The following is a 27,408-nucleotide window of genomic DNA, read 5'->3' as shown; positions in this document are numbered from 1 at the left end:
CTCTTTGCTCTCTGATCTCTCTTTGCTCTCTCTCTCTCTGTCTCTCTCATGTCTTTCTTTTCCCTCTTATGTATTTCTCTCGCACTTAATTTTCTCTTTGTATCTCTTCCTTCAGTATCATTTCCCTTTCATGTCTGTTTTTACCCCTGTGATTTAACCCTTCCCCCTCCCTCTCACTTTTCCCAGCCTGTCTCTCAGGCTACAGCTACAGCTCCAGGCTGCTGTACTTGAGGCCCCGCCCAGCAATGGAGGCCCTGCAGAGGAAGGAATTTCCCCTCTGTCCTCCCTCCTGCATCTCAGGGCCCGGCCCCTGACCCAGGCCCCGCCCACTTGCAGAGGAAGGGATTTCCCTCTGTGCTTCCTGCCTGCTGCAGGGCAGAGAGCGGGCCCCCCAAAAGCACAGGCCCCCGGGCTTGCTCGGGCTATAAATACGCCCCTGGTAATTAGCAGTGCAGATTCTTGGCACAGGAAAAGGTGATATGAAGAAATGTTGATAGAAGGAGGCAAGTGGGGAAGTTGACGAGTTTGAAAAAAGACATACGTCTATTAAGTTCAACCTATGCAAAATTTAGTTGACAGATACTTTAGCCTTTATTTCTATTCACATTATATTGATCCAGTGAAATATCATCAAATGATATCTCATAAGAGGGGAAATAAATTCCTTGCTAACTTCAAATATTGGCAATCAGATTACTCCCTGGATCAACATCCTTCACATCTTATACTTACTTGGTATATCCCTGTATACTTTCTGTTCTAAAAAAAGATGTACAACCTTTTTTGAAGATATCTATGTATCTGCCATCACATTCTCCAGAACCCTTTCCTTTGTTGCTGGTGAAGTCTCCTTTCCTCCAACCAAAAGGGATGACCTTGTGTTGCTTGTACTGCCCTTGGGATGAATAGTTCTTTTGAAAGTTCCTTATATTGTCCCGACTATATTTGTATATAGTTATCATAGCTCCTCTTAGATGCCTCTTTTCTTTTTTTGTATCAATTTTTTTACTGGGCACAATCAGGTAATACGGTACATACAAGGGTGTCATGATCCCATGACAGTGGTGCTTTTTACAATCTGAGAGTGACCATATAACATTTTCCATTTTCTTGGGTGGGGGGGATATAGAGGGGAGGGAGAGAGGGGGGGAAGGAAGAAGACATACAGGGGTATAGGGGGGGAGGGGGGGAGACGTCTAGGGGACTCTGTAACATCCTCTCCTCCCCCAGGATCCGGGGGGGGGAGAAGGGGAGGGGGGGGTGGCGCGCTCCTGCCTCCGCGACTCGGTTCGGTTGAGCTTATTTTATTAGCCAGGGGTCCCAGGTATTCAGGAATTGGGGTATTTTCTTTGGAGCAAGGCAGACAATTTCTCCATCGTCATAACTTCATTGATTCTACTAGTGACAGTAGTTCTAGAGGGGGCTTTGGTCTGCTTCCAAGCGGCTGCTATGGAACACCTGGCCGCCGTCAATATGGCCGTTACTAGTCTGGACATTGGTGGGGGGAGATCTTCGATTGGTTTGTTCAGCACCAGGGTCAGTGGGTCCAAGGGTATGGATAGTCCCGTGACTTCGTGTATGAGTCTCTGGATCATGGTCCAGAATCTTTGTATCTCCGGACATGACCACCAAATGTGGGCCATATCCCCCTTTTGACCACATCCCCGCCAGCACAGGTCAATTGCGCCGGGGTAGATCTGGCTCAGCCTAGCGAGAGTCAGGTACCACTGAAATAGAATTTTATATATGTTTTCTTTTATTGTTGTGCAAATTGATGTTTTAGGGGCCTCCTCCCAGATCTCCTCCCAATCTTCCGAGTCTATTGAAAGGCCTAATTCCTCAGACCATCTTTGCATATATCGATGGTTGGGTGGAGTTGAAGGGGACTCTAATCCTTTATATATTTGAGAGATCAGGCCTTTTTGGTAAGTTGTTTTGGTACATAGGGTTTCGAATCTGGTTAGTTTGGGGAATTTAGAGGTTGGGGAGAGGGATAAAAGAAAGTGTCGTACTTGCAGGTATTTAAACAGGTGGAGGCCCTGGATCTCGAATTTATCCCTAATCGCCTGAAAAGTAGCAATCTCATCTTTCTGCAGCAGATCGGCCACCATCCTAATATTATGACTCTGAAATTGGTCAAATTGACTTGGGGAACACCCTGGAGGGAATTTGGGGTTCCCAAAGATGGGGGTGAGCTGTGAGGGGGATGCTACCAGACCATACTTCCCTTTGCATTTAAGCCATACTTCCCACGTGCATCTCATTGCTCCCAGGGCAAACCTTGGTGGTTTGGCCCCGCTGCTGCCAGTGGGCCACATTGCCACCTGGAAGGAGAGGGGATAGGCGTAGTGAGACTCTATCTCTAACCATGAAGCTAAGGCCGGGTCGCAATTCCAAACTACGGCCTGCTTCAGCTGTGCTGCGAGATAATATTTTGCTAGGTCGGGGACCCCCACACCTCCTCTCTCTCTAGACGAGAGCATCACTGACCGATGGACTCTGGGCCTATTAAGATGCCTCTTTTCTAATGTTAACAAATCTAATTTTGCTTGCCTCTCCTCATAAATTAAATTAGCAATCTCATTTGTTAATTTGTTGTGTCTTCTCTGCATATTTTCTAGTTCCATAACATCTTTTTTATGGAGTGGTTCCACAAAACTGTATTCCATATTCAAGGTCTGGTCTTACTAATGCTTTATAAAGGGGCATAATTATGTTTACTTCCCTTCCATCCATTGTCCGTTTAATGCAAGATAAAATCTTGTTTGCCGTTGCAGCTACTGCATGACTTTTGGCATTAGTGCTAAGCCTCTTGTCTACAAGCACTCCTAAATCCTTCTCCATCAAGGGTTCTCCTAATTTATCCCCATTTAACTTGTAAATTGCCTATTTATTCTTGTTTCTCAAATGCATAACCTTACATTTATCTGTATTAAACCTCATCTGCCGTTTACCTGCCCAAGTTTCCAGTCTCTCCAAGTCCTTCTTGCGAGAAATTACATTCTGCTCTGATTCTACTACCTTACACAATTTAGTGTCATCAGTAAAGTTGGAGACTTTGTGCTCTCTATGCCAACCTCAAGGTCATTAATAAACAATTTAGAGAGACTACAAAGGTTTACGTACAAAGGAGTGAGGAAAAGTAACAATAGTATTGTTAAATTTCTTTAACATTGTAACAATACCTAACCATACCAAATCGTATTAATCGTTCAGGAAACGGTGAACAGAAAAGGAAATAGGGAGGGCATATGGAGATTGCAGTGCAGTTAGTATGGAAAGAAAGGTAGGAAGAGATATTTCCCAGGTATTAGAGGATATGAGTAGTACTGTATGATTTAAAAAAATAGATGTATAAATCATGACTGGAAGGGCAGTGTAGCACTGAAGGTAAAACAGCAGCTTATAGAGTTATAGTATTTAAGCAGCGCATAAATTGTCAGAGCCTTTCCAAAGTTCAATTCTCAGGCCTCGTTCAGGGTGCCAGAGGCAGGAGTTGGAGGCAGGGTGTTCGGGAGGGAGGGCGGCAGTTTGCTGGGCAATGTGTGTTCATCCCCAGCAGATGTTTTCAGGAGTTGAGGGCGGGGCTACAGAAGGCAGGTTAGGGATCCAAGTTGCAGTCATGAAATCATTCTCAAGAATGATTTCATTGGCTGCCTTGGTCCCTGTGACCCTGCTGCAGCTTCAAAAAACGATTTTTTTGTTTATTGAAACTGTAGCCAGCGTCAACTCCTGGCTTCGGAGACAGGGCAGCTGCTACCCTGACAACCAGTATTCAATTTGAAAACTTTGTGTCCCACGGCAGCTCGCACGTAAGCACGCCCTCCCTCCGAAGCCTGCACCCTGAACGAAGCCTCAGAGTTGCAGAGCTTTTGTTAAAATGCTGAATCCAGTTCTTCTGTTCTTGTTCATCTCCTGCTCAACTCCACAGACACTTAAACAGTGGCACTTAAGAAGGGAGCACAGCCAATACAGAGTGACTTAAATATTCTAACAATATCACATGGCAATAAAAAGGAAGGAAGGGATTGTAACTATTTAGTAGAGATAGAGGGACACACCAAAGAAATGTTTATTTGATTAGCATTCTGTCGCATCGAGGATACATTGATAGAAGTGAAAACAGACAGTGGAACATACCAGAGACGTTAATTTGATAATAGTTCTGTGCTAAATTTGTTGGCAAGGTCAGCTCATGTGAAATTGGCTTCAAATTAGTTGGGGCTTCCAAGGCTCCAGAGTCTGCCTTTCTTTTCTGGAATCCAAAGTCTGCCTCTAACGTCTGCAGAATTTTTCTCATTGGATCATTTTGGTCCTACCTGGCTCACCCGTTAACATGCCACTCCCATATGGTCACTATGGTCCATTACGTATTGTTATTATCTCATATACAGTTAGTATATGTGAGGCAAAGTGGTGTTGTGAGTTTGTTGGTGGTGCCGGTCAAGAGGCATAAAGGCCCATCAAGGGCAGAAGAAATGGTCTTCAAAATTGCTTGTGACGTCCATGATTGTGGATGTGACAAGAAGACAATCATTTGCATTGCCAAAAAGAGCTACTGTATTTAGCTCCCAATTGTCATCCTTCAAATAGCTACAGTATAATCAGTTTTGCCATGTTTATTTAGGATATTTCAGGTTTGTATAGTCAGAACTCTGTAGTGGCTGGCAGGGGTTGGCCTATGTTTATGAAAATGATGGTTGAAATGCATTCAGAAAGCCTTGCCCAAAGAAAATATATAGCCCAATCAATAATTTAGTAACATATGTGATCTATAGGAATGTTAATTTTTAAATCTAATTTCAATTTATAAATTTATAAAAGAATTTTATTTAAAATCTAACCAGAAATACAAATGTAATAGACATCATTGTTCCCACTGATAACATAACATATTGAATTATATCATAGTTTTCATCCTATTTAATGGCAATAATAATAACGTACAGTATATCACAATAACATCCCACTAGAACGCACAAGTGGGAGCAACAACTTTTGTACATCTTTATTATAATTAAATTAGTATATAAAACATTTTGCTGCCTAAAAATATTCTTTAAATATAGAATTCATTTCAAGAGGTAAATTAGAACTACTTTTAATTAAGTATATTGTGACAGAACACATTTTTTTCACAATATTCATTTATGGAGTGCTTTTGTGTTGAACGTTAGCTAGTTTCAGTTATAACCTGTAATATTACTCATCTAAATATATGACTCTTAGAAAGTGTTTGCCTCAATTAATGAGAACATTTTTTTTTTCAAAATCCAATTAATAGAAAAAGTTATATTCCATCACAATAAAACTGTTTGTACCAAAGCATTACATATTACTTTGCTGAAATGTAAAGCAAAACACTTTGTTCTGCAAAGAGTACAAAACACTACATCTAAAAAAAATTCCATTCTGTAGAAATAGTTTTCAGTATGTGTGTTACTCCAGTTTCTTACCTTGAATTCTCCAGAACTATCTTTAGAAAATAATGTAACATAAGAATTTTAAAAAGTACAAAATGAATTACCGTAATCAACTACAGTATATTATACCATAGAGTATTAAAAGATACTTTAAACTGCTTACTTTGTGTAATTCATAATACTGATGGGCACCCACTCCTCCTTGTTCTTCCCCAGTCCAAAGTACCAGGCGAAGAGTTCTTTTAGGACGGAGACCTGAGAACATAATACAGGCATGTAACTCTTCATCTTTTCACAACCCTACTTTGCATTTCAAAGTGTGCACTTCACATACAGTACATGTTTCACAATAAACAGTGTACAATTACTGAGGCAGTATCCTTTTATTCGGTGGGCAGCACTGTAGGTAAAGTGTGACACTTTATTTCTACGCACGCGTGATAAAAGCGGCAATGTCATGATTTTGAAAGGGGAAACTTTGTTTCAAGATTTTTTTTCTTTCTTTTTTTCATAATGTATCCTAGCCAGAGGTTTACTTAAACAACTTTAATTAGCCTTTTCTTTGGAAATTAACAAAGATTTCTCTTTCTGAACAGCAGCAGGTGTGTCTATTAACCCTTTAACTGCCAGTGGGGCTGGCTATTCATTGGCTATTACACTATGCTCTAACAGAAGTGGTATTTAAAATAATTACAGATTGGCAAAAAAAATTTTTGCATGCAATAAGGCAGCAACCATATAAGAACCTGGGTCCCTCGATGAGCTCAACCGTGATTCTCCCTGCTTCAGGAACCCCACGGTTGTTGTAAAATTGACTATTTTTTTTTGTAGTGTCTGCCGAGTCCCTAATAGAAAGCGGACATTGTGCTCTTTATTGGTGAACCTTGTAGGTATATTTGTAGTTTTCTGCCAATGTTACCCCGTGACTATATTGCTCTCTCTCTCCCCCCCTCCAAAAAAAAAACCTAATGAGCAGCACGGATTGCTGCTTTGAAGGTGCCTTAAACATGTTACTCTAGGCTTGTTGCTAATGCCAGTATGTAGAAATCATATTGGTAAACTGTAAATATTGTTTAAAAAATTGTCAAACAATATAGATGACATAACTGTGTTTGGAAAATGAGGAAATGGTAGCCCCAGTGTTCTATTCCCCCCCTCCCCCCCCCCCAAAAAAAAGCTTAGAAGCAGATATTTTTGGAGTGTGACAGCATAATAGCAAAAGTTATGAGTCAGTTTAAAAAGTTCGTGACAATAACAAAAAATATGTTTATTTCAAAATGCAATGTAGCCAGGTCCCCTTGGACTACTGATTCTCTGGCCCCTCTAACACTGTAAGTCCCAGTAAAGAGTGGGCAGTGTTGGGAGTAATTCCTGCCAGGTCTGTTATATTGTTCTGTGTGTATTATCAATAAAGTTCAGGAATAGCCTGTTATTGTAAGGGCTGTAATATGACCGTAGGTAGGCCGGCTTACAAGCCACTCCCCAAGGAAGGAGGGGGCTTTTCCCTCTGTAGGTTAGAGTAATGGTTAAAGGGGGCAATTCTGAGCTGCCCTTCATGCTATGAGGACGCAGCAGAGAGCCTCTCCCAAGGAGGAGTAGGCTGAGGCCTTGCCCTGTTAGGGGGTAAGGTTTACTGAGGAGGGGTATTCAAGGCCTCAAGCCTGGGTACTACATTCAGGGACTGTATTCTGTGTTATCTTGCTGTGTACCAAATAAACCCCAGTTATACCAACTCTGGTGTGCTAATTGAAATATGACTACACAAAGAAAAATTGCCCATGAGGTCAATCCTGGGCGCACCAGGATCCTCTATGGCTGGAGGCACTGCCACTGCCGATGAACCATCCATATAGCCTGTCTTGATGCACTTGATACCATCTCGAAGATCTCCGGGCTCATGTTCCACCTCACAGGTACGAACCAGAATACACCGGTAGCGACCCAATCTCACTTAGGATGGGGGGGGGGGGGGAAAGGTGCTATAGCAACGTAAGTGATTATACTTTAATCGTAGGAGCACTGTATGTAACACGGTTTTATCTTGCAACCCTACTCTGGACGTTTTCGGGGAAGAACATTTTTCCATTACCTGAACCTGGGTGCTGTTATGTGGAACTCTGTGTAGGAAAGGAGATCAAGCAACGATATGCAATGTTAATAATAAGCACATATATGGCAGGGCGCTGATCGGGTTAAACGAAAAGGTAAGTCTTCCAACTGCTGATAACATGTATACAGGAGGATAAGAGGAGAACACATATAAAGGTTAAAAAATAAGTGAAACAAGTCCAGTAACTCGCATGAAGGATAATATATAGTCCTCACCGGATGACTGCGGCTCGAATTCTAACCCTGTGTCTCCGGCATGCCCGGTGTGGAGTTGTAACTACTCACGATAAATCACCATCTGGTTCATCTGGCTGATTCAGTGTTTGCATAGATTAGATGTTGTGGAATACTCCGTGACCCCCGGATGAGTCTCTCCAATCACAGGACATCAAGAAAAATGTTTAGTGGATCGAAGAAACTGCAGCTCCTTTGGAAAAAAGTCAGAACTCACCAGCAATGGAAAAACAAAAAAAGGATTTATTCACTACATATAAAAATGATACAAAAAACACACAGGCAGGACAAAAAAAACACCTCCCACGCCGTTCACGCCCACTGTGGCGCTTTCTCAAGGAAAAGAAAGCGCCACCGTGGGCGTGAAACGCCTGGGTGGAGAGTTTTTTGTGGTGAGTTCTGACTTTTCCAAAGGAGCCGCAGTTTCATTGATCCACTAACCTTTTTTCTTGCTGTCACGTGGAGCCTAACCACTAGTCTCTAGCTTCAGGCAGGTATTTGATGATTCATTTCAGGGTCTCTAAGAATTCAAAATGGGTCTGCTCATCACGAGCGAAGGGGACATTGCTCTGATGTGTCGTATTCCCCACTTTTTGCAGGAGGATAAGTAAATTGTGATCCTACTTCATAGGACACTACCCTGATGAGCTAAGAGTAGAAAAAATGCAGTTAACATTTGGGCCATTGCTTCTTTAATGGCCACCTCACTGTAGAGTCATGTATTGTTCAAACAATTACTCTACCTATTTGACTGTCCTTATAAATCCAACTACGTGTATAAATGCTTATACAATTCAACAAGAATTTAAAGAAACAACCATATCTACAACTTAAAAATACTTTGGCTTGCAAAAGATAGTATCCAGAAGTACACAATAGAGAGAATTGTTGCAAAGAGCCTACTTAAATTCTTCCATTAGAACGTGATGAAAGATCTCTTCGTGCTTTAAAATCTTGTTGGCGTGGAGGGGGAGACATACCTGCAGTTCAATCTACCGGTCATTACACTTAAACATGCTTCTAAATAGATTATGTTTTGTGTAGCCATATCTTTCGGACACAATTGACTTTATTTGCTAAAATATCTTTGAAGTGTACAGTATCTTCTATTCTTATGAATATGAAATAGAAAATTATATTTATTAACCACATGCTGCTTGGACTGCCAGTTTCCAGCAGCACCAGCACCACTAAAAATATCCTTGCTTGGACAAGGGTATTGCTGCCTTCTTAAATGTGCAACACAATCTCCCTGTGTAACAATGTCAATTACTCAGATATTGCTAATGTTGGGATGTAGCTTGGTGAGGTACTGTAGGTATGGTTATGTTTTGGCCAACATCTGTAGCCAATGAGTCCCTCTTTTGAAGTAAGAAATATTAAACAGTTAATGATATTGAATTGCTTGTTCTATGCAACATGTTACATAGAATTAAAAAAAAAAAAAAAAACACACAAAACCTGTTAATCATAGCAGGTTGCAAGATTATGGTCCATATTACAAAGTAGTCTTCTGCCATAAGACGTCATACAGCAATTGGCTTGACTGGCCTGTAAAGTGTTATTCCAGCATTGGAAGGTGCTTTATGGCAGATGACTGCTTCCTAAATATGGTCCTACAGTAGATGCAGAATTAAATGAAAAAGGGAGGAATTTAAATTATTGTTTTATATTGTACTGTCATACCTTACAAACGACATTATGTAGCTGGTACGAAGTTCAAAAATAACTATATAAATATGGTAAGTTTACCAAACTGTGGATTCTGGAAGATTGTAATCACTTCCAGTTGTCCTAAAATCCTGACCAACTTCCACCGAGGCAGGGAATTGTCAGGGAAACGTTTCCCATTGGGTAAAAAATGTAGCCACTGCTGGCTTTTTGAACCACAGCTGCCCACTGATCCACCTTCTCAGGAGTTGTGGGAACCGCTTTTATGCTCAAAAGAATGCAAGACAGGCTACATCTATAGCCATAAGTATTCTACTAATATGTAAATGGAGTGGTGTTTTTGTAGGTGAAAAGGTGTCGGAATACAAACTCAAGAAAAATGAATGATCTACATAACAAATAATCCAACTTTAAATAAAAAAAAATAGGGTAGTTACAGCATTTTACAAACCCCCAGTTAGCATTTCATCCCCATGCCTAGTAATATAATAAACACTATATGAAGTTTCATGCTGATCCCTACAAAGGAGCTGGAACTCAAAACAAAAGGTTCCGGAACTCAGTTCCCCAGAGTACACCTAGAAATATAGCCCTGGGTAAACTATAACTGCTTGAAAAATGTACAGTAGAAGTCTCAGTGTTTAATGTAATGGCAAATAAATTGGTTAACAGTACCAGAAAAGTAAACCATAGATCATTGGTCACTGTAGGATATCATTTTTGTACTGTATTTAGAATTTTGTATAGAAAAATCCAATAGAACTGCAGATATTTTTTTACTATTAATTCTATGCCATATCTGCCATGAGCCCTGATTTTTCTGGTACCTAATTTTTCACCCAGTACAATTTTTTTTACAATCTGGAAATCCGTGGATTCCACTATTCATTACCGGATTTAAAAAAAAAAAGCAAAAGAGAGAAAAAAAAGAGAAAGAGAGATCCTGCGGATTTAATTTGAGTGTGGATTTTTAACAAACCGACCACAGATTATAAATCCATCATGTGGATTGTCATGACAGGGGGAAATAAAGGGCAGAACGTCCTTTTTGAGATTGATCCGCAGACCAAAGGAACCGGTGGATCCAAATCCACCAAACAAATTTGCGAAAATTATTGTGTGGAAAGCCAAAAATGATTCTGTTTAGCGTGTATGGCATTTTGTCTAGCTGGTTAATAAAGACAATGTTTATGACCGAGCACGGAAACATTAGGAGTGTAGCCAGCATCAAGCAGCTGTAAATGCATATTTGTCTGCAGAATAGAAAAAACTGATATTGAAACACTAATTAAGGTAAATTTAGCTAATTAAACATACAGCATAATTGTATGGTAATCAGTGAATTGATTGATATAATTGTATGTTCATCAGTCGATTGATTGGAACTTGCTCACAGAGGGAAGGATGAGGCTGCTCATATATTACTTAATAGTAAGCTCAACCATATTAACTTTCTAGAGTTAGTTCTGCTTCTTAACAAATATGATAGAGGACTCCAAGAACATGTAGAGGAAGTAGTATCCATGCATGAGGTTAGGAAATTACACCAAAATACAAATCAGGATGGAGGAAGCTTCCCATCAACCTAGTAACAGTCCTCTTCTCTCCCTGTTCGGGGAAATGTCAAGGCCCCTCAAGCCGGTCAGGTCATTATGTCCAGAGAGGTTATGCCGGACACAAATGTTCAGTATTACCTCTCCTTTTTTTACGGAACAAAGTGTCCAAATACAGAACAGTCTGGTTCAATGCTGGACACCTGGCAACCTTAAGGTGAAAACAAAAATGTTGTCTTTTAGTAGCATTAGTAGCAGTATTGGTTGATGTTTTGATGGTGCTACAAACATGAATGGCTGCTATAATGAAGCACAGGCCCAAATAAATGTGTCATGTAATTCTGTGTATACCTGGTGCAATGCTAACATTCTCCATTTGGTCATGGTGGATATAACTCCATTTGTTAGTCTAGTAAAGACTTTAATTGGGCTTTTACAAAGAACAGCAAGCTTTTTTCAGTCTTCTGAAAGGTTGCCTTTGTGGACAGAACATGTCTCCAACCAATATCAAGGGCAGGAAAATCTTTCCAGGCTAAAAAACAATAGGTGACACCCACTGGTGGAGCAAACCCAGGGCATGGAGTAGCATTTGGGTCATCTTGTGACCAATCTAAAGAACAGTGGAGCTTTATTGCTTGTACACATAATACCTTTCACTGTCGCCAAATTTTGATAGAGTGAGTAATTTGCCTAACTAATTACCTTACTATGGTTGAACAAGATTTGAAACACTATTTGTTTGATTTCTTTTCATGCAGATCTTTGAAATTGCGACTTCAGTGTCAGATTATCTGCAGACTAGTGGTCTGGATATATTGCAGGCATGGCATATGGATGAAATTGCCAAGGATCTGTGTCATACGTTGAAGACTTTAAATTCCAAAATGCATTGATTTACTGAATAGTGAAATACAAAGAGTTAACCAGAAAACAGAGACCAGAGGGAAAAAAGGTACATGCTGATGTAGCCTCAGATGAGCCTATTGAAGACTCTATTGTATAGAGCAAGGGTGCACAAACTTTTTTCTTTGCGTCCCGCTGTCTGCACTCCCCCCCCTGCTCATGACCCCTCTCTTACCTTCTCTCTGGCATCATGTGACGTTGCTTTGCCATAGTCATCACAAGCCGGCTGAAAGCAGGTAAGAGGTACTTACAGAGGCCTTGCGCGCTCATGCAGCATTTAATTTAATGTTAAATGTTGTGGTGAGGAGCACCGCCCCCCCCCCCCAAAAAAAATCCTCTCCTCCCCCCGGTTTGCACACCCCAGGTGTAGAGTATCAACACTAAGTTTTCAACACATGAAATCCTTGTTTGGAATTTAAATTACAGTACCCAAGGTATCTTAGCCAAATTAAGCAGTAAAGTAAAAACAGAAGTCCTGAAAACTGGTTCACATTTGGCTGAAGTACTGTAGATAATGTTCAGCTTAAAGTAGAACTTTGAAATTATGTGGAAAATGATTAAAAGCTTAAGAATGTGTAGCCCTGGTAAGATTATGGGCTATATTTCTATCCTCCTCCTGTGCAGTAATCCCTGGTAAGGGCAGGTTGCCATGAGTTATCATGGGTTTCCCCCACTTCAAGCACTTGCCCTGAATGGTGGAGGTAGGTCACCTGACCCTGTGTCCAATCAAGAGACACAAGGGCGGTGCCTGGTGAAATCATAAAGAGCAGTGCAGTTCCTATTTAGTGACACAAGTAAGAAGTCCAGTGATTAGTGAGAGTCTAAGAGAGTTAGTTAGCTAGGAGATGAGTAGAGCTGATAGTGAGTTATAGGTGGACCAAATATCTCTTACCCTGCCTAGGGGGTAAGGGAAGAGCTAGCCCCACTCTGGGTGCTCCTAAGGCCCAGAGTGGAGGCAGGGACATCCTACAGGAGTACAGCTGGCTGCTGTTTCCTATGTGATACCTGATTTTATGCTGCAAAGAGAGAGAGAAATAAACAGCTGCTGCTATAGAAAAAACCTATTGTGTGAGACTGGAATCTCTCATCCCTGGGAGGGGATTCTGCGGTAGGGATTCCACCCCGTATCCCTGGGGCCTACTACAGATGGAGGCACTGCACCATTAGAAGAAGAACGAAGGCATTCACCCCAGAAACCTGTCCTGTTGTCCCCCCCATGTCATCGCGGGCGACTCAGGCCCTCCTGTTGCCAGCAGGTATGCACCACACCGAGACATGTACAGTAGCCAGACCACAGAACACCTTAGGGGACCTGATCTGCGATTGGGTGGGGGTCTATGGGTTACAAATGCATATTCTTCTCAAACGAGTGTTATTGCAGATGAAACAAATGAGGATGAAACAATGACTAGCGTCATATGAAAAATAAAGTGTGTGAAAACTGCCTGACCTGTTGCTACAGGTATTTGGTTTATGATCATAATTTACCTTCTGCTGCATATATGTAGCCATGTGTAAAATTGGTGTAGATATCTCTTTCATGCTGGCAGTAATCCTGGTAAGTATGCAGGGTTGCCAGTAACAATCATGGAGGTTTGCCCTCAAACCCTGGTGAGGTGTCATATGTCCCAAAGGAAGTGACACAGAGGGTGTCTGTTTCTGGAGGTGATATAAGACACAGCACTGCCTAAAGTTAGTGGTTCAGTCCTGTTGGTGTTCTGACTCTGTTCAGGAGAATCATGTGGAGGTCTGCAACAGTGTTGCAGTGTCTGATGCAATAGCTGTGAGTCTGGGCAGCTGAAAGCAGAGAGAAAAGCTGGTGAATCTCCCTGAGGGGAGCGGTGGAAAGCAACTCCATTAGGAGAAGGAGGAACCTTCCAGATGGAGTGCAGCAGAGAGATGAGCGGCAAAGCTGTTTGCTGCGAGGGGCAGTCTGCCTATACCAACAATAAAAGATGCCCTTGTTCATAAGAAACCCAATGTGTGAGTGTGAAGTTACTCCACAGCGGAAGGCACCACCAAGAAGGAGTTCCTCATAAGAACCATCTCCTTGCGGACGCAGAGATTCTGATGAGGTGGAGGCGCTGCACTGTATGTAGGTAGGACTCACGCACACTACCTCAGCTGCCTGTCTGGGTTGACAATCCCCACACAACATCATGCGGGAGACTCAGGAGTCCTGTTGCCAACAGGTGCAGCACCAGACACGACCATGTAATGGGGGCTGGTTAGGCCACAGGGGCCAATATGAGATTGGGTGGGTCAGTAAGGTCCAGAAAATCCGTTACATTTGGAGGTGCTGCTGAGAGACCGTCAACAGGACAGGCTTTTGCTAGGCACACTAGGAAACAGGGAGAGTGTATGCTGCCACTTTGTGCTGTGTTGGGACGGGACCCAGGGGTAGTCAGGGGAGCTGATGGAGTTGTCAGACCACAGGGACGACCTGGGAACCTGAGAGGAGTTGGGAGTCTGGAGCCGGGCTATAGCTGTCCTAGTCACCTTGAGGTAGTGATAGTGGTAGGATGCCTAAAGGGATAGCCTGTTAACGTGGTCAGGAATCCTGGAGAGGGTCTGCGCTAGGCTGACCAAGAGAGGTAGACGCCCAAGTACTGCATGGAAGAGCCAGAGTACTCTAGTCCATTCCAGACCACTTACCGAAGGGAGCACAGACTGGGAGGAAAGAGACACAGCATACACAGAGAGAGTGAGCCTAGCCTGAGGTAGTGCAACACGAGTCAGACCTACATTAGGTGCACAAGGTGGTGCATCTGGCAATATTTATTGTATCGGTATGGCAGCTGCCCCGCAGAGAGGAGCTCCATGTACAATAATCACAAATACAATACACCTATGGCGACCACAAGAATGGAGATCCGCGCGGCACGGAAGGTCCGAGATGGCGGACAGAGGCAGATGGAGGGAGCGCACGTGGCGTGCGTTCCACTGAAGAGCAAGCGGCAGAAGGGACTTTTGCAAGCATGCTGTGGAGTGGCGCCAAAGCTGTGGCCGCGCCGTTTTGGTCCTGCCTAGGACCAAGCGGGGTGCTACCCTGGAGGACAGTATTGAGGACATTGTGATTGTGGGCGGTGGAATTGAAGAATCTGACTGCCAGACGGCGATTCCCATGCAAAGATCTACCTCAATTGTGATTGTAAACGGCCAAGCAAACCAAGATGGCGGCTCCCGCTTCCCTGGGAGACCGCGTGGGCCGAGTGCAGAGAATTCTGCAAATGCAAAAGTTGCAGACAGTTGGCCGCGATTGGCGCCAAAGAGAGAACCCCACCCTGTTGGGGGTAGTGGCGCGAAAGCTGTGGCCGCGCCCTCCAGGACTGTTACAGGCTCAGAGCCAATTATGGGCCATAACATGAATCTGTGGGACCCTCCCCAAATATTTACCAGGGGGAGGGGTCTTTATCTCTGCCAAGCGAGACCCGAGTTGTCTGAGGGATGAGCTAGATGTGAGCTTCCTGTCCCACAGTTGCGAGGAGCTGGTGAACAGGAGAGACCACTGTGCAAAGTGTCTCCCGTAACCAGCACTACAAAGAGCGAGATGGACATTGGGGTATATCCCTATTCATTGCCAGGAGGCTTCCTGGTAGTCAAGGCTGGGGACAAAGAGACATTGCGGTGCCTGTGCATGCAGTGCAGGTTGCCCGGTGGAGAAGCCAGCACAACGGCTAGGTGCCCCCAATGTGGCATCCACTACCTAGGAGCCGTGCAGCCCTTCGTACCAGGGCAGACCGTGGAGGCGAAAGCAGACACAGCTAAATTGACAGCTGAAGCCTCGCTCTCGGTCAAAGCAGAACCAGTTGATCCCGGAGAATGGGGATCGCTCCTAATGATCAGAACGGAGCCTGAAGAGAAAGGGGCCTACAAACGTGGTGAGAACCCGGAACCTCACCATCGGTCCCCAACGGGAGTGCCACTCCCTGAATCGGAGTTCGACTCCTCGGACGAGGAACAGGCGACTCCGACTACGGTGGTGACGCGCCTACCGGCGGACCACTACAGCGGTGCTGCAAAAGAACCAGCACTTACCTGTGTCGCAGCGGAGCGGAGTCTCAAGATGCCGAGATCGCCTGTGCGGAGACAACCGGAGCGGCAGAGTCCCACGGCCGTGGTGACTTACAGCGCGGAAGGAGGAGAAGATCCCATCCCGAGCCGACGGAGCGGTGAGACACATCCTTACCCTCCACAGGCGCCGGTGGTGGCAACGGCGGAGGAAGGTCTAGCCCAGGCCCGAGCGGAACGGAGAGCAGAACCTTCATTTCTGGTGGCGGACGTCGTTCTGGAGGAAGAGGTTCCGGTTGGGGACCCAACGCAAGATGGCGGCGAATCCCGCGAGATCCAGGACATCATTTCCGATGGGCACAGCGGAGCCGGATGGAAGATGGCGGTGTCCTCGCGACCGAGTAGCTGTACCCGATCGCCTGGATCCGGGAGAAGCTGGCAGGCCCTGCGGAAGCCTGGGAGCAGCGAGACGGGAGAACCGGAAGGCCAGTCCGATAGCACCGGGCCAGGTAGCAGAGAGATGCGGGTTGTAGCCCCACGGATGTCTGCAGTATTTCCCTATGCCCAAACCCCAGCCATAGTTAAAGCCCCTGCCCCCGTCACTTACTCATCTGGGTCCCAGTCGAGCCAAGGGTTGTCGGGGGAGTCACGGGACACTTCTGATGAAAGGACTGGGGAGAACCTGGACTGGGGTGATTGCTTTACCTCCGATGAGGGATCGGGGAGGGAAGTGATAACATATGTGGAGTCTCCGGTGATGAATCCTACTGTGTTTAAGCATGTGGCTAAAGGGAAATTTAAGCGTTATGGTATGCACACTCATTCCAGTGGAAAGTCTGGGGATTTGGGTAATGTTGCTCCTATTGTGCCGTTGCTCGGGTACAACCCTATGTGCCTCCAGTGTCGGAAAGAGTTGCCAGGAATCGCCAAAAGTTGTTACTTTATTTTCACCATCCATGGGAGGGAGAAATTGAGTTTGAAATGGGTTCCACTGATGAGGATAGGGGATATAGTTCTGATGATGAGGAGGAGAATTGGGATACTGATAGTTCCATAGAAAATTGGGATCGTGAAGTATCAGATGAAAATTGGTATAATGAGACAGCAGAAAAGATAGCCTACATCTCCAGGAGATGCCTGAAGGAAGTGTATGGGCATGATCCTCTCAGTCCACTAGCATCCAGGCCAGAGTTATGGGCTGATTGTGGGTGTCCAGTATGTCACCCAGAGTGTTACAGCATTGCTGCTCTAAACCCAGTGGACCATGCTGTGCGTAGGCCACCTTAAGAGGGTATGGTAGTACCAGTAATGGATACTCCATCAGGGAGTAATCCTGGTTGTTACACATCTACGTTAGGATGTATCTGTTATTATGTTTATGATGAAAAGATATGTACTGTAATGTGTAATGTACTGTAAAGATATGTACTGTAATGTGTTTTGCAGTGCTACCTGAAGGAAAATTTAGATCCCAGCTGGGACGTTGGGTTCCATCATGTGTAAAATTGGTGTACATATCTCTTTCATGCTGGCAGTAATCCTGGTAAGTATGCAGGGTTGCCAGTAACAATCATGGAGGTTTGCCCTCAAACCCTGGTGAGGTGTCATATGTCCCAAAGGAAGTGACACAGAGGTGTCTGTTTCTGGAGGTGATATAAGACACAGCACTGCCTAAAGTTAGTGGTTCAGTCCTGTTGGTGTTCTGACTCTGTTCAGGAGAATCATGTGGAGGTCTGCAACAGTGTTGCAGTGTCTGATGCAATAGCTGTGAGTCTGGGCAGCTCAAAGCAGAGAGACAAGCTGGTGAATCTCCCTGAGGGGAGAGGTGGAAAGCAACTCCATTAGGAGAAGGAGGAACCTTCCAGATGGAGTGCAGCAGAGAGATGAGCGGCTAAGCTGTTTGCTGCGAGGGGCAGTCTGCCTATACCAACAATAAAAGATGCCCTTGTTCACAAGAACCCCAATGTGTGAGTGTGAAGTTACTCCAAAAGCGGAAGGCACCACCAAGAAGGAGTTCCTCATCAGAACCATCTTCTTGCGGACGCAGAGATCCTGATGAGGTGGAGACGCTGCACTGTATGTAGGTAGGACCCATGCACACTACCTCAGCTGCCTGTCTGGGTTGACAATCCCCACACAACATCATGCGGGAGACTCAGGAGTCCTGTTGCCAACAGGTGCACCACCAGACACGACCATGTAATGGGGGCTGGTTAGACCACAGGGGCCAATATGAGATTTGGTGGGTCAGTCAGGTCCAGAAAATCCATTACATATACAAAAATGTTTGCAGTTTACAGTGTATTCGAGACGCAGAGCAATTAGAGAGAAAATAAAATCTTTATAAACCCAGAGCTGAATCTTTTATCCAAGCATTGAAAGCAATCAAAAGCTTTTTTTGGGTATCAATGGAACATGGTTAATATGTTTTTTGTGACTTATTTTTGTTCAACTTGCTCAGTCGGACACAAAACGAAAAAAAAAAATGTGTATAAAAGAGTAACGTCATTGTTTCATTCGAAAGCTGCTGTCTAAATTCATATTATTGATACTGAAAGTATTTGTGTGTTCACGTGCACACGTTTGTGTACAGTATGTGTTGTGATGTGTCTGTCACAGCGTAGTATCTTATGTCAAAGATTAAGGCAGGAAATGTTGTATTTCTCTATATGGGGTTTATTTACAGGGTTAAATAATACACTAACAAGTACATCGTTCCTTTAAGTTAGGGGACTAACTACACATGCAGCTTCAGCCCTTACTAACTAGATGGATAGCTAAGCTGGTTAGCACCCCAAAGCAGGTACTGTTATAGCTAAACATATAGGGGCCTATGCAGTAAGCGTTCATAAGCCACTTATCGAGCACTTTTCGCCCAAAATGCCTACTGCTATTCAGTAAGCGGGCGATAAAAGACTGAATCGCCCCCAAAAAATTGCTCATAAAAAATAAATCACAGAGGCAGCGGTGATAAGCCACTTATCATCGCTTTTCGGCATGTTCATAAACTCGCGCAATTCTAGTAGCAGTGATTAGGCTATGAACGCCTACCGTATCACCGCTCTAGAATGGTGATTTTATCACAAAATCCTCACGCCAGAAAAAGTTGGCGTGAAGGTGTTGGAAACCTGCAGAGAAGCAACGAGATGGGACTTAGAAAAAAAATGCATTTTTCCTGTATAGGATTGATGCCGGGAATCTCTGGAGCTGATATTATATAATATAATATTAGAACCAGAGACCCCTGGCATGAGTCCTATGCAATAAAAATGCATTTACAGTAAACTTCATTGCCATAGTGGATAGCTTCAGGAAGCCCCTTCTTCCCGAGATACAGGCCCCGTTAAGGGGTGCCAGTATCTCCTATGCATTTAAATGTCTGCGTCACGTGACTGTGGGAATAAAATGCATAGGAGATACTGGCACCCCATAACAGGGCCTGTAACTCGGAAAGTAGGGGGTTCCCGAGGCTGAAACCAACGTGGTTCAGCTCAGGAGACCCACTGCTCATCTACACTATTAACAAAATTAAAATTTATACACATACATTTTTGGGCTCTCTCTGCAGCAGATACAACTCACCGAGTTAGGCCTTTTCAGAGAGTTATTCATCAGATCACTGGGTAATCGCATGTTTTGTGAATTTTGCTATGACAGGAAATCAAGGCTTTCTGAATACCGTGATAGCACCGCTTATAAAAAAGGCGATTTAAATGGCCCATCGATTTTTTTTTATGAACCTTTAGTGCATAGGCCCCATACAGTCTTCGCACACAACAATATAGTGTTTCTATTATCTGTTATTCTAGAGTTTGGATCAGACGTCCCCACTTTAGCACGGTCTCACGTCCTTCGTTCCTAAGGGAACTCAGCCCCATGAGAGCTCAGAAAATCTCTCCTCTGTAGTTTCATTACTACTGACCGGACATTCCCTGCTTCAGCATGGTCTTACGTCCTTCATTCTTAGGGGAGCTCAGCCACACGAGAGCTCAGAGAATCTCTCCTCTGTAAATCCAATGTTAAAGACAGGACATCCCCGCTTCAGCAAGGTCTCGCGTCCTTCCTTCCTCTTCCTGGGATTAACAACCCAGGCAGTCACAGCAGACTCCGCGACCAAGACCTGTCCAGCGGGTCTAGGGGACTATGCCAGCTTCCACAGCTGGGGAGAACTCTTTTCTGTTCTCTTTCTCAGGGAACAGCAGTCTCTCTCAGTGTGTAGTCACTTCCTGACTTTTAAAACTCCATGAGCTATCCGGAGTTCAGCCTGCTCAATTAGCTTGTAGCTGTTGCTGGTATACAGTATCTAGAGGATTAACTCTCTGTGTGCTGGAAAGTCCCATAGCTGCCCTATTCTAGCACCTAGAGACAGTGATTGTATCACAGTGTATAAATAAAGGTTGCTTATTGTTTAATATTTGATATTGTCATCTCTGTAGTTTTTCACTTTTCCAAGCGTGAAGCTTTTTGTTTTTATACCTAGCGTGATTACATTCTCAATGAAAAATAATAATGTAACATTACTGCATATTTCATTACACATTTGACTTTCTTACTATTTCTCAAGTCACTTGGAAGCTGCTGGTTTCATTTAGTATATCCATCTAATAAATACAACTGCCTTTACTTGTACATTATGTGCCTTCCCTGTGTTGCCTCCACATTCTTGGGTCTGGAAGGTTTGGCTTTAAAGGAGCAATCCCGCTAAAATGGTAAATTGATTTTCTTTTCATAATTGAAGCTAGGTCACCCTATGGACATAATGAGCACTATTGTCGGCTGCAGGACCCCCTGGTTCCAGTAAAATCAGGGGAGGCCAAAAATATATTTAAAAAAGTGTGATGGTGCTCGTCTCAAATCAGGAGGCGGACTCGCAGGGCTGAGGTAGGGATGCAAATAAACCGACCACATCCCAGGGACAGAGTCCTTTAAGAGTATCCGTAGTAGATATGAAAGCAGGGGTCAGGGCTAGCGGCAGAGATGCAAAGTCCAGGGGACAGGCAGAGGTCAGGGCTGACTGCAGAGGTGCAAAGTCGAGGAGGCAAGCAAAGGACAGGGCAGGCAGAAGGCAGCAAGGTTGGGGTCACGGTCCAGGGTCAGCAACAGGAATTCAAAACAGGCAAGAGGGTAAGGCGCATCTGCAAAGACCGACAGGAGCTGCAAACACAAAGAACTTTGCTCGGCGAAGCCCTGTGGTAACTGCAGCCTTATAAAGCAGGCTGCCAGTACCCAAAATGGCCACATAGAGCAGAAAGGGCAGGAGAGACAGAAAACCTGAACCATAGTGAAAACCCGGCACGGATCAAGCAAAATCCTTACACTTAGGAGCCAGACATAATTTTTAGGAGTCAGAGCGTAGTTTAAAAACAGAAGTGGGTAGGAAGGGTGACTGTCACCCTACCCCACCTTGCTGTCAGTGACTCTATTTGTCAGTGTGCGTATCTGTAACACACATACTATCTGTGAGACACAGACAGACACCCACACACTGAGAAACAGACAGACACTGAGACACAAACTCCTCAAGTTAAGCTGCACTCCGAGCAGGCAAAGTCACAGAGTGCTCCTCTCCTCCTCCGGGTCCAAGTAGCTAAAAATAGTATGGGTCAACTCTGGAGGACCCCCTTGTTCCAAATATATAAACACTATTTAAAAATAAATCCTATAAATTGTCACTTACTAAGCAATAAGTCAACAGTCAGATGAACCAGTCCGGCACACAGGTAGGAGGCACAAGGGATCCTGCACATAGACATACAGTACAGGAGTTCTTAGAAGCAGTAGTATGGTAGGAGAGGTGCACTTACAAACCCACTTCTTACCTAACTCCCAGAAGGGAGGTGTGTAATACTTACATGGTTTCCCAGCTAAAAATTCCCTCATCCCCATTGCATGTCCATGAAAGACTATATTTACTGCTTCTTTATAGACATTGGTGAAGGTTAATGAGTTAATGATAAAGGAGGGCGGGGGAGGGGTAACAAAGGGCCCCTCAAGAAAGAAAAAGGCATGGGTAAATGCCCTGAATAGATAATAGATGAGTACTGCACCACTAGGTGAGTTGGGGTTTGGGTACGTAGGTCTCTTTGGTTTGGCCCCTTTTGTACTACTAGTATCTGGAGAGCAATGTTTGTTTCGATTAGTGTTTACATATAAATATATTACTTTATTCACAAACTCTGCATTTGGAAAAACCCTCCTCCTGAAATCCTATTTCCCAGACTCTATTTGTTAACATAAAAACCTTACAATATTCGAATGATGAATTATATGCGATGAGTTGATGAGACAACAAAGTGAATTCTCCAGCTTGTCCCAAAAATGTCACTTATGTGTGATGTTTGCTTTTTCCAGGGTTGAGAAGGGATGCAATGTTGATAAAAGTAATTTTACAAGTATTCTTCTGGATAGTAAGCTTTGAAAACAAAGGCAGGATTTAGACTCAGTTGGTCAGGCCTCAAAGTGCTGTGGACATGAATCACTAATTTCACAGGTATGTATTTAGTGCCACTTCTAAAAGAACATACTGTACTGTGTGCCTATTTGCATAGCCCTATAAATCCAAAATATACTCAAAGCCACTTAGAATTGTAACAGCTAAGTAGTGTTTATAAACAGCAAAGTTTCATCCAGTTACAGAAATTAGAGCAGTACAAGTATAACATGTACAATAGTGTGTAGCCATGTATCCTCTTGGCTACTAATCTGTCCTACCTACAAATAAACCCTGGTGCCAGCGCAGGCAGTGTTAGGGCTAAATCTATGCCCTTGCTGCTGCAGCAGTAAACAACTCCCTTGAGTGACAGGGGGGTGGGCCTAAGGCCTGTGTACTGCCCTATCAGGGTCTCAGACCTATGACCCCCCTTCCCCCCGGGTACAAAAGGGACTGCAGATCCAAATGTAGTTGTTGTTGGAAGTGTGGAGACAGGACTCGGGCCACCTTCATTCTCTGCCTTCAGAGGAGTGGGATACTACCCCTTTCTTCACCAGGGTGTAAGAGAGCAAAGGATAGACCTTTGGGGCCTCAAGCCTCGGGGGTGGATTCCAGGGACCAGAGAGAGAGAAAAGAGTGTACATGTTGGTATGCTGTATGAAGAATAAATAACCTTTGTTTTATACTCTTGCCTGAGACTGCAGTTTATCAGGTGGACTGCAAGAGGGTTTTCCTACAGGAACTGCACCCAGCCCTGCTGGGTCCTGCTGGTAATGAAGGCGCTGCACCCATGAAGAACTGAGAAAATCCCTAGAGTCTGTCCTGTTCATCCCCAAATAACACCGGTGGACACTCAGTATCCTGTAAGCCTAGCAGGTGAGCAGCACAACAACACCAGGTAAAAGTGAAATCTCTCAGAGGATGGGGGAACAACTGCTACATTTGGAGGCGCTCCAGAGATATCCTATCAGGACACGCTTTTATAGTAAGAGAAAGGAGGTACACTCCTGTTATATATGAGATGGGGGGGCAGAGACCAACTTCCCCCCCAGTGGAACCTGTGCTGCTCCCTATTGTGTGCTAGTGCATGCCATCTGACTAATGTGTAGGGCGCCTGGATGGGGTGTTTTGGGATCCTGGGGACCCAGAAACTTTAGAAAAATTAATTCAAGGAACTCGTTGCTTTTGGCAACGAGTAACCACGTGAGATCATTAAAAGAAGGGATCCCAAAAGGACAATTGTTACGCCTCAGGAGGATCTGTTCCACCGAGGACAGTTTCAATATACAATCCAGAGATCTGATTAACAGATTAATTGTCAGGGGATATGATGCCCCCAACTAGAACGGACATTATTGGAGGTTAAAAAAATGGATAGGGGTATGACACTATCCAAGTACAAGAGACAGAATGTCAAGAGACATAAAGATACTAATAACACACAAATTCAAGACACATCAGTTTTCTTCATTACCCTACAAAGTAGACAAGCAGGTGCTATCCGCTCCATTATCTCCAAACATTGGAGCATTCTACAACTAGACAAGGGCTTGACATCTTTAACATAAAAGAGACCTCGATTTGTCTTTTAAAAAGCTAGATCTCTAGCTTCATCCTTGTCCCCAAGTCTCTTTAATTCCAGATCTAGCCCATCGGGCATGAAGGGTATTCCAAGAAGTTTCCACAAATGTGGTTTTTGTTCTACAGTATGTGTTCCTATGCCCACTCCATTAAGGTTATTGAATGTATTCATCCTAGACAAAGCAAGAAAATAGAAATGTTTATTAACTTTAATACAAGTTATGTAGTTTATGCTTTAAAATGTGGATGTGGCAAGTACTATATAGGGCGTACTATTAGACCACTAAAACACAAGATAAGTGAACATGTTCGCCTGATTAAAAAAGGCAATATATTACATCCAGTTTCCAAACATTTCACCAATTGCCCTAGTGGAGGTATTAAGAATTTTCAATTTTCAGGCCTTGAACATGTCCTGGCCCCTAATCTTGGGAGGGAGGGGGGGATAGGGTCAATGCATTGAATAGGCGTGAGATGGCATGGATTTATAGTTTAGACGCCATGTACCCCATGGGTATCAACATGGACTGGGAGCTTAGCTACTTTCTGGTGGGTTAGACTCCAGATTTACGTTGTTATACATCGATGTTCGCCAGTATTCCAATGTACGTCACGGTTCTTTGATTTTTTCTTTCCTCTCCCCCACTTTTCATATATTTTTTTCTCGTTCCCTTCCCCTCCTCCCCCCTCCCCCCCTCTCTCCCCCCGTCTCTCCCCCTAAACCCCCCCTCTCTCCCCCCAATCCCCCCTTTACCATTCCTTTCTTACTTTATTCACGTCAGACCGTATTTAAGAGATAACAAAATGTATTTAAAATAATATCTCTTAATATGATGTTATTCCTCACTCCTCATTGTACTTCCAAATATATATCATTCATCAATATTATATTGGATAAAGGTCATTTATGGTTTGGGGCTATAGATCCCTAAATGAGATTTATTGCTGTCAGTATCATTATGGATATTTATTTATCCTTTTTAACATTTTTTGTGATATAAATGTAGTTTGTATGTGTACTAGTGTTTTCAGCACTATGTCTGGTCTCCTGTTAGCAATTGACATAGGATATGGATATATATGTGGCTATGTTTACATCAACATAAGTGGCTTAATCTATACTATTTGTTATATATTGTGTCTGTAACGGGTGTATCCCTCTGGCCTGACCCACCCAATCTCATATTGGCCCGTGTAGTCTAACCAGTCCCCCATTACAAGGCGTGTGTGGTGGTGCACCTGCAAGTAACAGGACTCTTGAGTCTCCCGCTTGGTGTTATTAGGGGATGTCATCAGGACAGGTAGCTGAGGTAGTGGGTGCGAGTCCAACTTACATCATGTGCTGCGCCTCCACCTCATCAGGATCTGTGCTTCCGCAGGGAGATGGTCCTGGTAAGGAACTCCTTCTTGGTGCCATCCACTGTTGAGTAATCTCACACTCACACAGTGGGGTTCTTTTTCTCAAGGACATCTTTATTGAATACAGGGATGTAGCAGACTGCCCCATGCAGCTGCCGGCTCTAGCCGCACATCTCTCCGTGCTGTCCCTTTGCCAGGTACGCCCTCCCGTATTGAAGTGGGATTCCCTTTCTCCTAGGGAGATCACCGCTGTGCCAGGTCCCTGGACACAGTATGGCGTAGACAAAACTTAATTGATCACTCTGCTACCGCTAGTTACTGCACTAGGGTCACAAAAGTGATTCTCCAATCTCTGTACCTTCTGGTTACTATTTCTCCACCAACAACAACACTGTCAGTGTTGTGCCCTTTATACCTCAGGGGGCAGGCGCAGCTCTGAGGTCACTATCCAGGGACTCAGAGCATACAGCCACTCCCTTCCTTACACAGGGCACCACACTAGGGTGTGAGGGAAAACCTCCATAACTACTGTTGGCAGGCCTGTATTTACCAGGACTTACTGCCAACAGGGAAGATGTATGCAGTCATTATTATGCATGGCTACATACTCCCCCTGGTTGATACCCACCGTCCCGGCTGGGACCTAAATTTGGTGTACCTTGCGCCAGAAAACACAGCAAAAGAAGACACAAATAACATAGCAAACATCATCACATGAACATAATAATGTAAGCCCAGTACACTCACTGACCAGCAGGGAGCGTTAAAGAAAACAACAGACCACTCTATTGGATACTCAATAATAATGCAGAGGATCGGGCTTCTTCACCTCTCGCCCCGCAGCATCATGTACAGTCACGCTGTATTCTCGGGGTACTCCTCGCTCATTGCAGTATACCACCTTGTGCATATACACACTGCGCCCTATCTTCCAGACCCGCATCAGTTGAGCTACCCTCTGCTCGGCCTGTATCCCTTTAATGGCTCCCCCTCTCTCTACGATATAATACTGTATATCATTCTTAAGCCATCTTTCCCTATTCTCCTCTATCTCTCTCATTAGAGGTTCAGGCACATATGGATAATCAAGCCCATGGGACTTCCTATATTTGGCCGTAATTGCCCTTTCAGCTCGGCAAGCCCTGGTCAAGCTGCTTTGACCAGCCGCCCCGGGCAACACCCATGATAGGGGCTCATCGTTCTCTACCGGGTCATCTAACCCCGCGGACCCCTTAGGGATAATAAGACCTGCCTGGATTCGGTCCCACCTTACTCGTAGAGCCCTAAGGTATGACTCATCGTCAAAGTCACCGGCAGCCCACCAGTGATCAACCACCCCCTCCCTCTCTAAAATAAAGCGGGTGCGGTCGAACCATGATACATACCCCTCGTACAATGGGGCCCACCACCTAGTCTCCTTCCGTTCCTCGGAGCTAGGATCTATACTCTCTTCTATGGACTCCTCATCAGGCCCACCAGAAGACACCCCAGACGTACCCTCAGATCTCACATTAACTCCTTTATACTGAGAGGTGTTTCGTACTGTGATACTAAGCCCACTAGGGCAATCACTGGACACCGACACTTGTCGGGACATGCTCCCTCCTCCCTCCGACCCATCATCCGACGTACCCAAGTCCAGGCTTCCAGTCCGATCATCGGAAGGACCCCGTGACTCCCCGGACAACCCTAAGCTGGAACTGGACCCAAATAAAATAGTGACGGGTACAGGGGCTTTAACTAGGGCCTTGGGGCTAACCTTGGGTGTGGACGGGGTTTGGGGACGGGACCGAACAGTAGGCACTGACAGGGTTTCGACCTGCTCTCCGGCGATACCTGTTTTAACGTCGCCACAAAGTCCATTTTTGTCTTCAACAGCTGGGCTTCTGGGGTTGCAGTTCAAACGTCCGTTCCCCCTGGTAGTAGGGGATCGTTTCCCGCTGCTTGACCGCAGAGGCGGCACCATCTCCCACTCGGGGCCTCCCTGGTCCGCCGGAACCACTTCCGCACACGCACGTGCTGCGACGCCATCTTGGGGTGGATCCCCAAGCGGGATCTCTTCCTCCACGAGGACATCCGCCAACGCCCGTCTGCTGCGCGATCCAGTCTGGCTCTGGACTCGCTCTTCCGGATC

The 27,408-nt window shown here is 44.6% G+C and overlaps 1 protein-coding gene across 1 annotated transcript in view; it reads right to left on the bottom strand.

Annotated features, from left to right (window-relative positions):
* Window positions 1–27,408, bottom strand: part of LOC142485655 (carboxypeptidase Q-like) — an 84,708-nt gene that overhangs the window by 20,287 nt on the left and 37,013 nt on the right. Inside the window, exon 2 of the mRNA XM_075584479.1 lies at window positions 5,587–5,678. Coding sequence (XP_075440594.1) covers window positions 5,587–5,678 — 92 coding nt within the window. The remainder of the gene's footprint in view (window positions 1–5,586; window positions 5,679–27,408) is intronic.

The sequence above is a fragment of the Ascaphus truei genome, unplaced genomic scaffold, assembly GCF_040206685.1.
Source record: "Ascaphus truei isolate aAscTru1 unplaced genomic scaffold, aAscTru1.hap1 HAP1_SCAFFOLD_616, whole genome shotgun sequence".
Taxonomy (NCBI): domain Eukaryota; kingdom Metazoa; phylum Chordata; class Amphibia; order Anura; family Ascaphidae; genus Ascaphus; species Ascaphus truei.
This window is presented reverse-complemented; position numbering and strand designations above follow the sequence as displayed.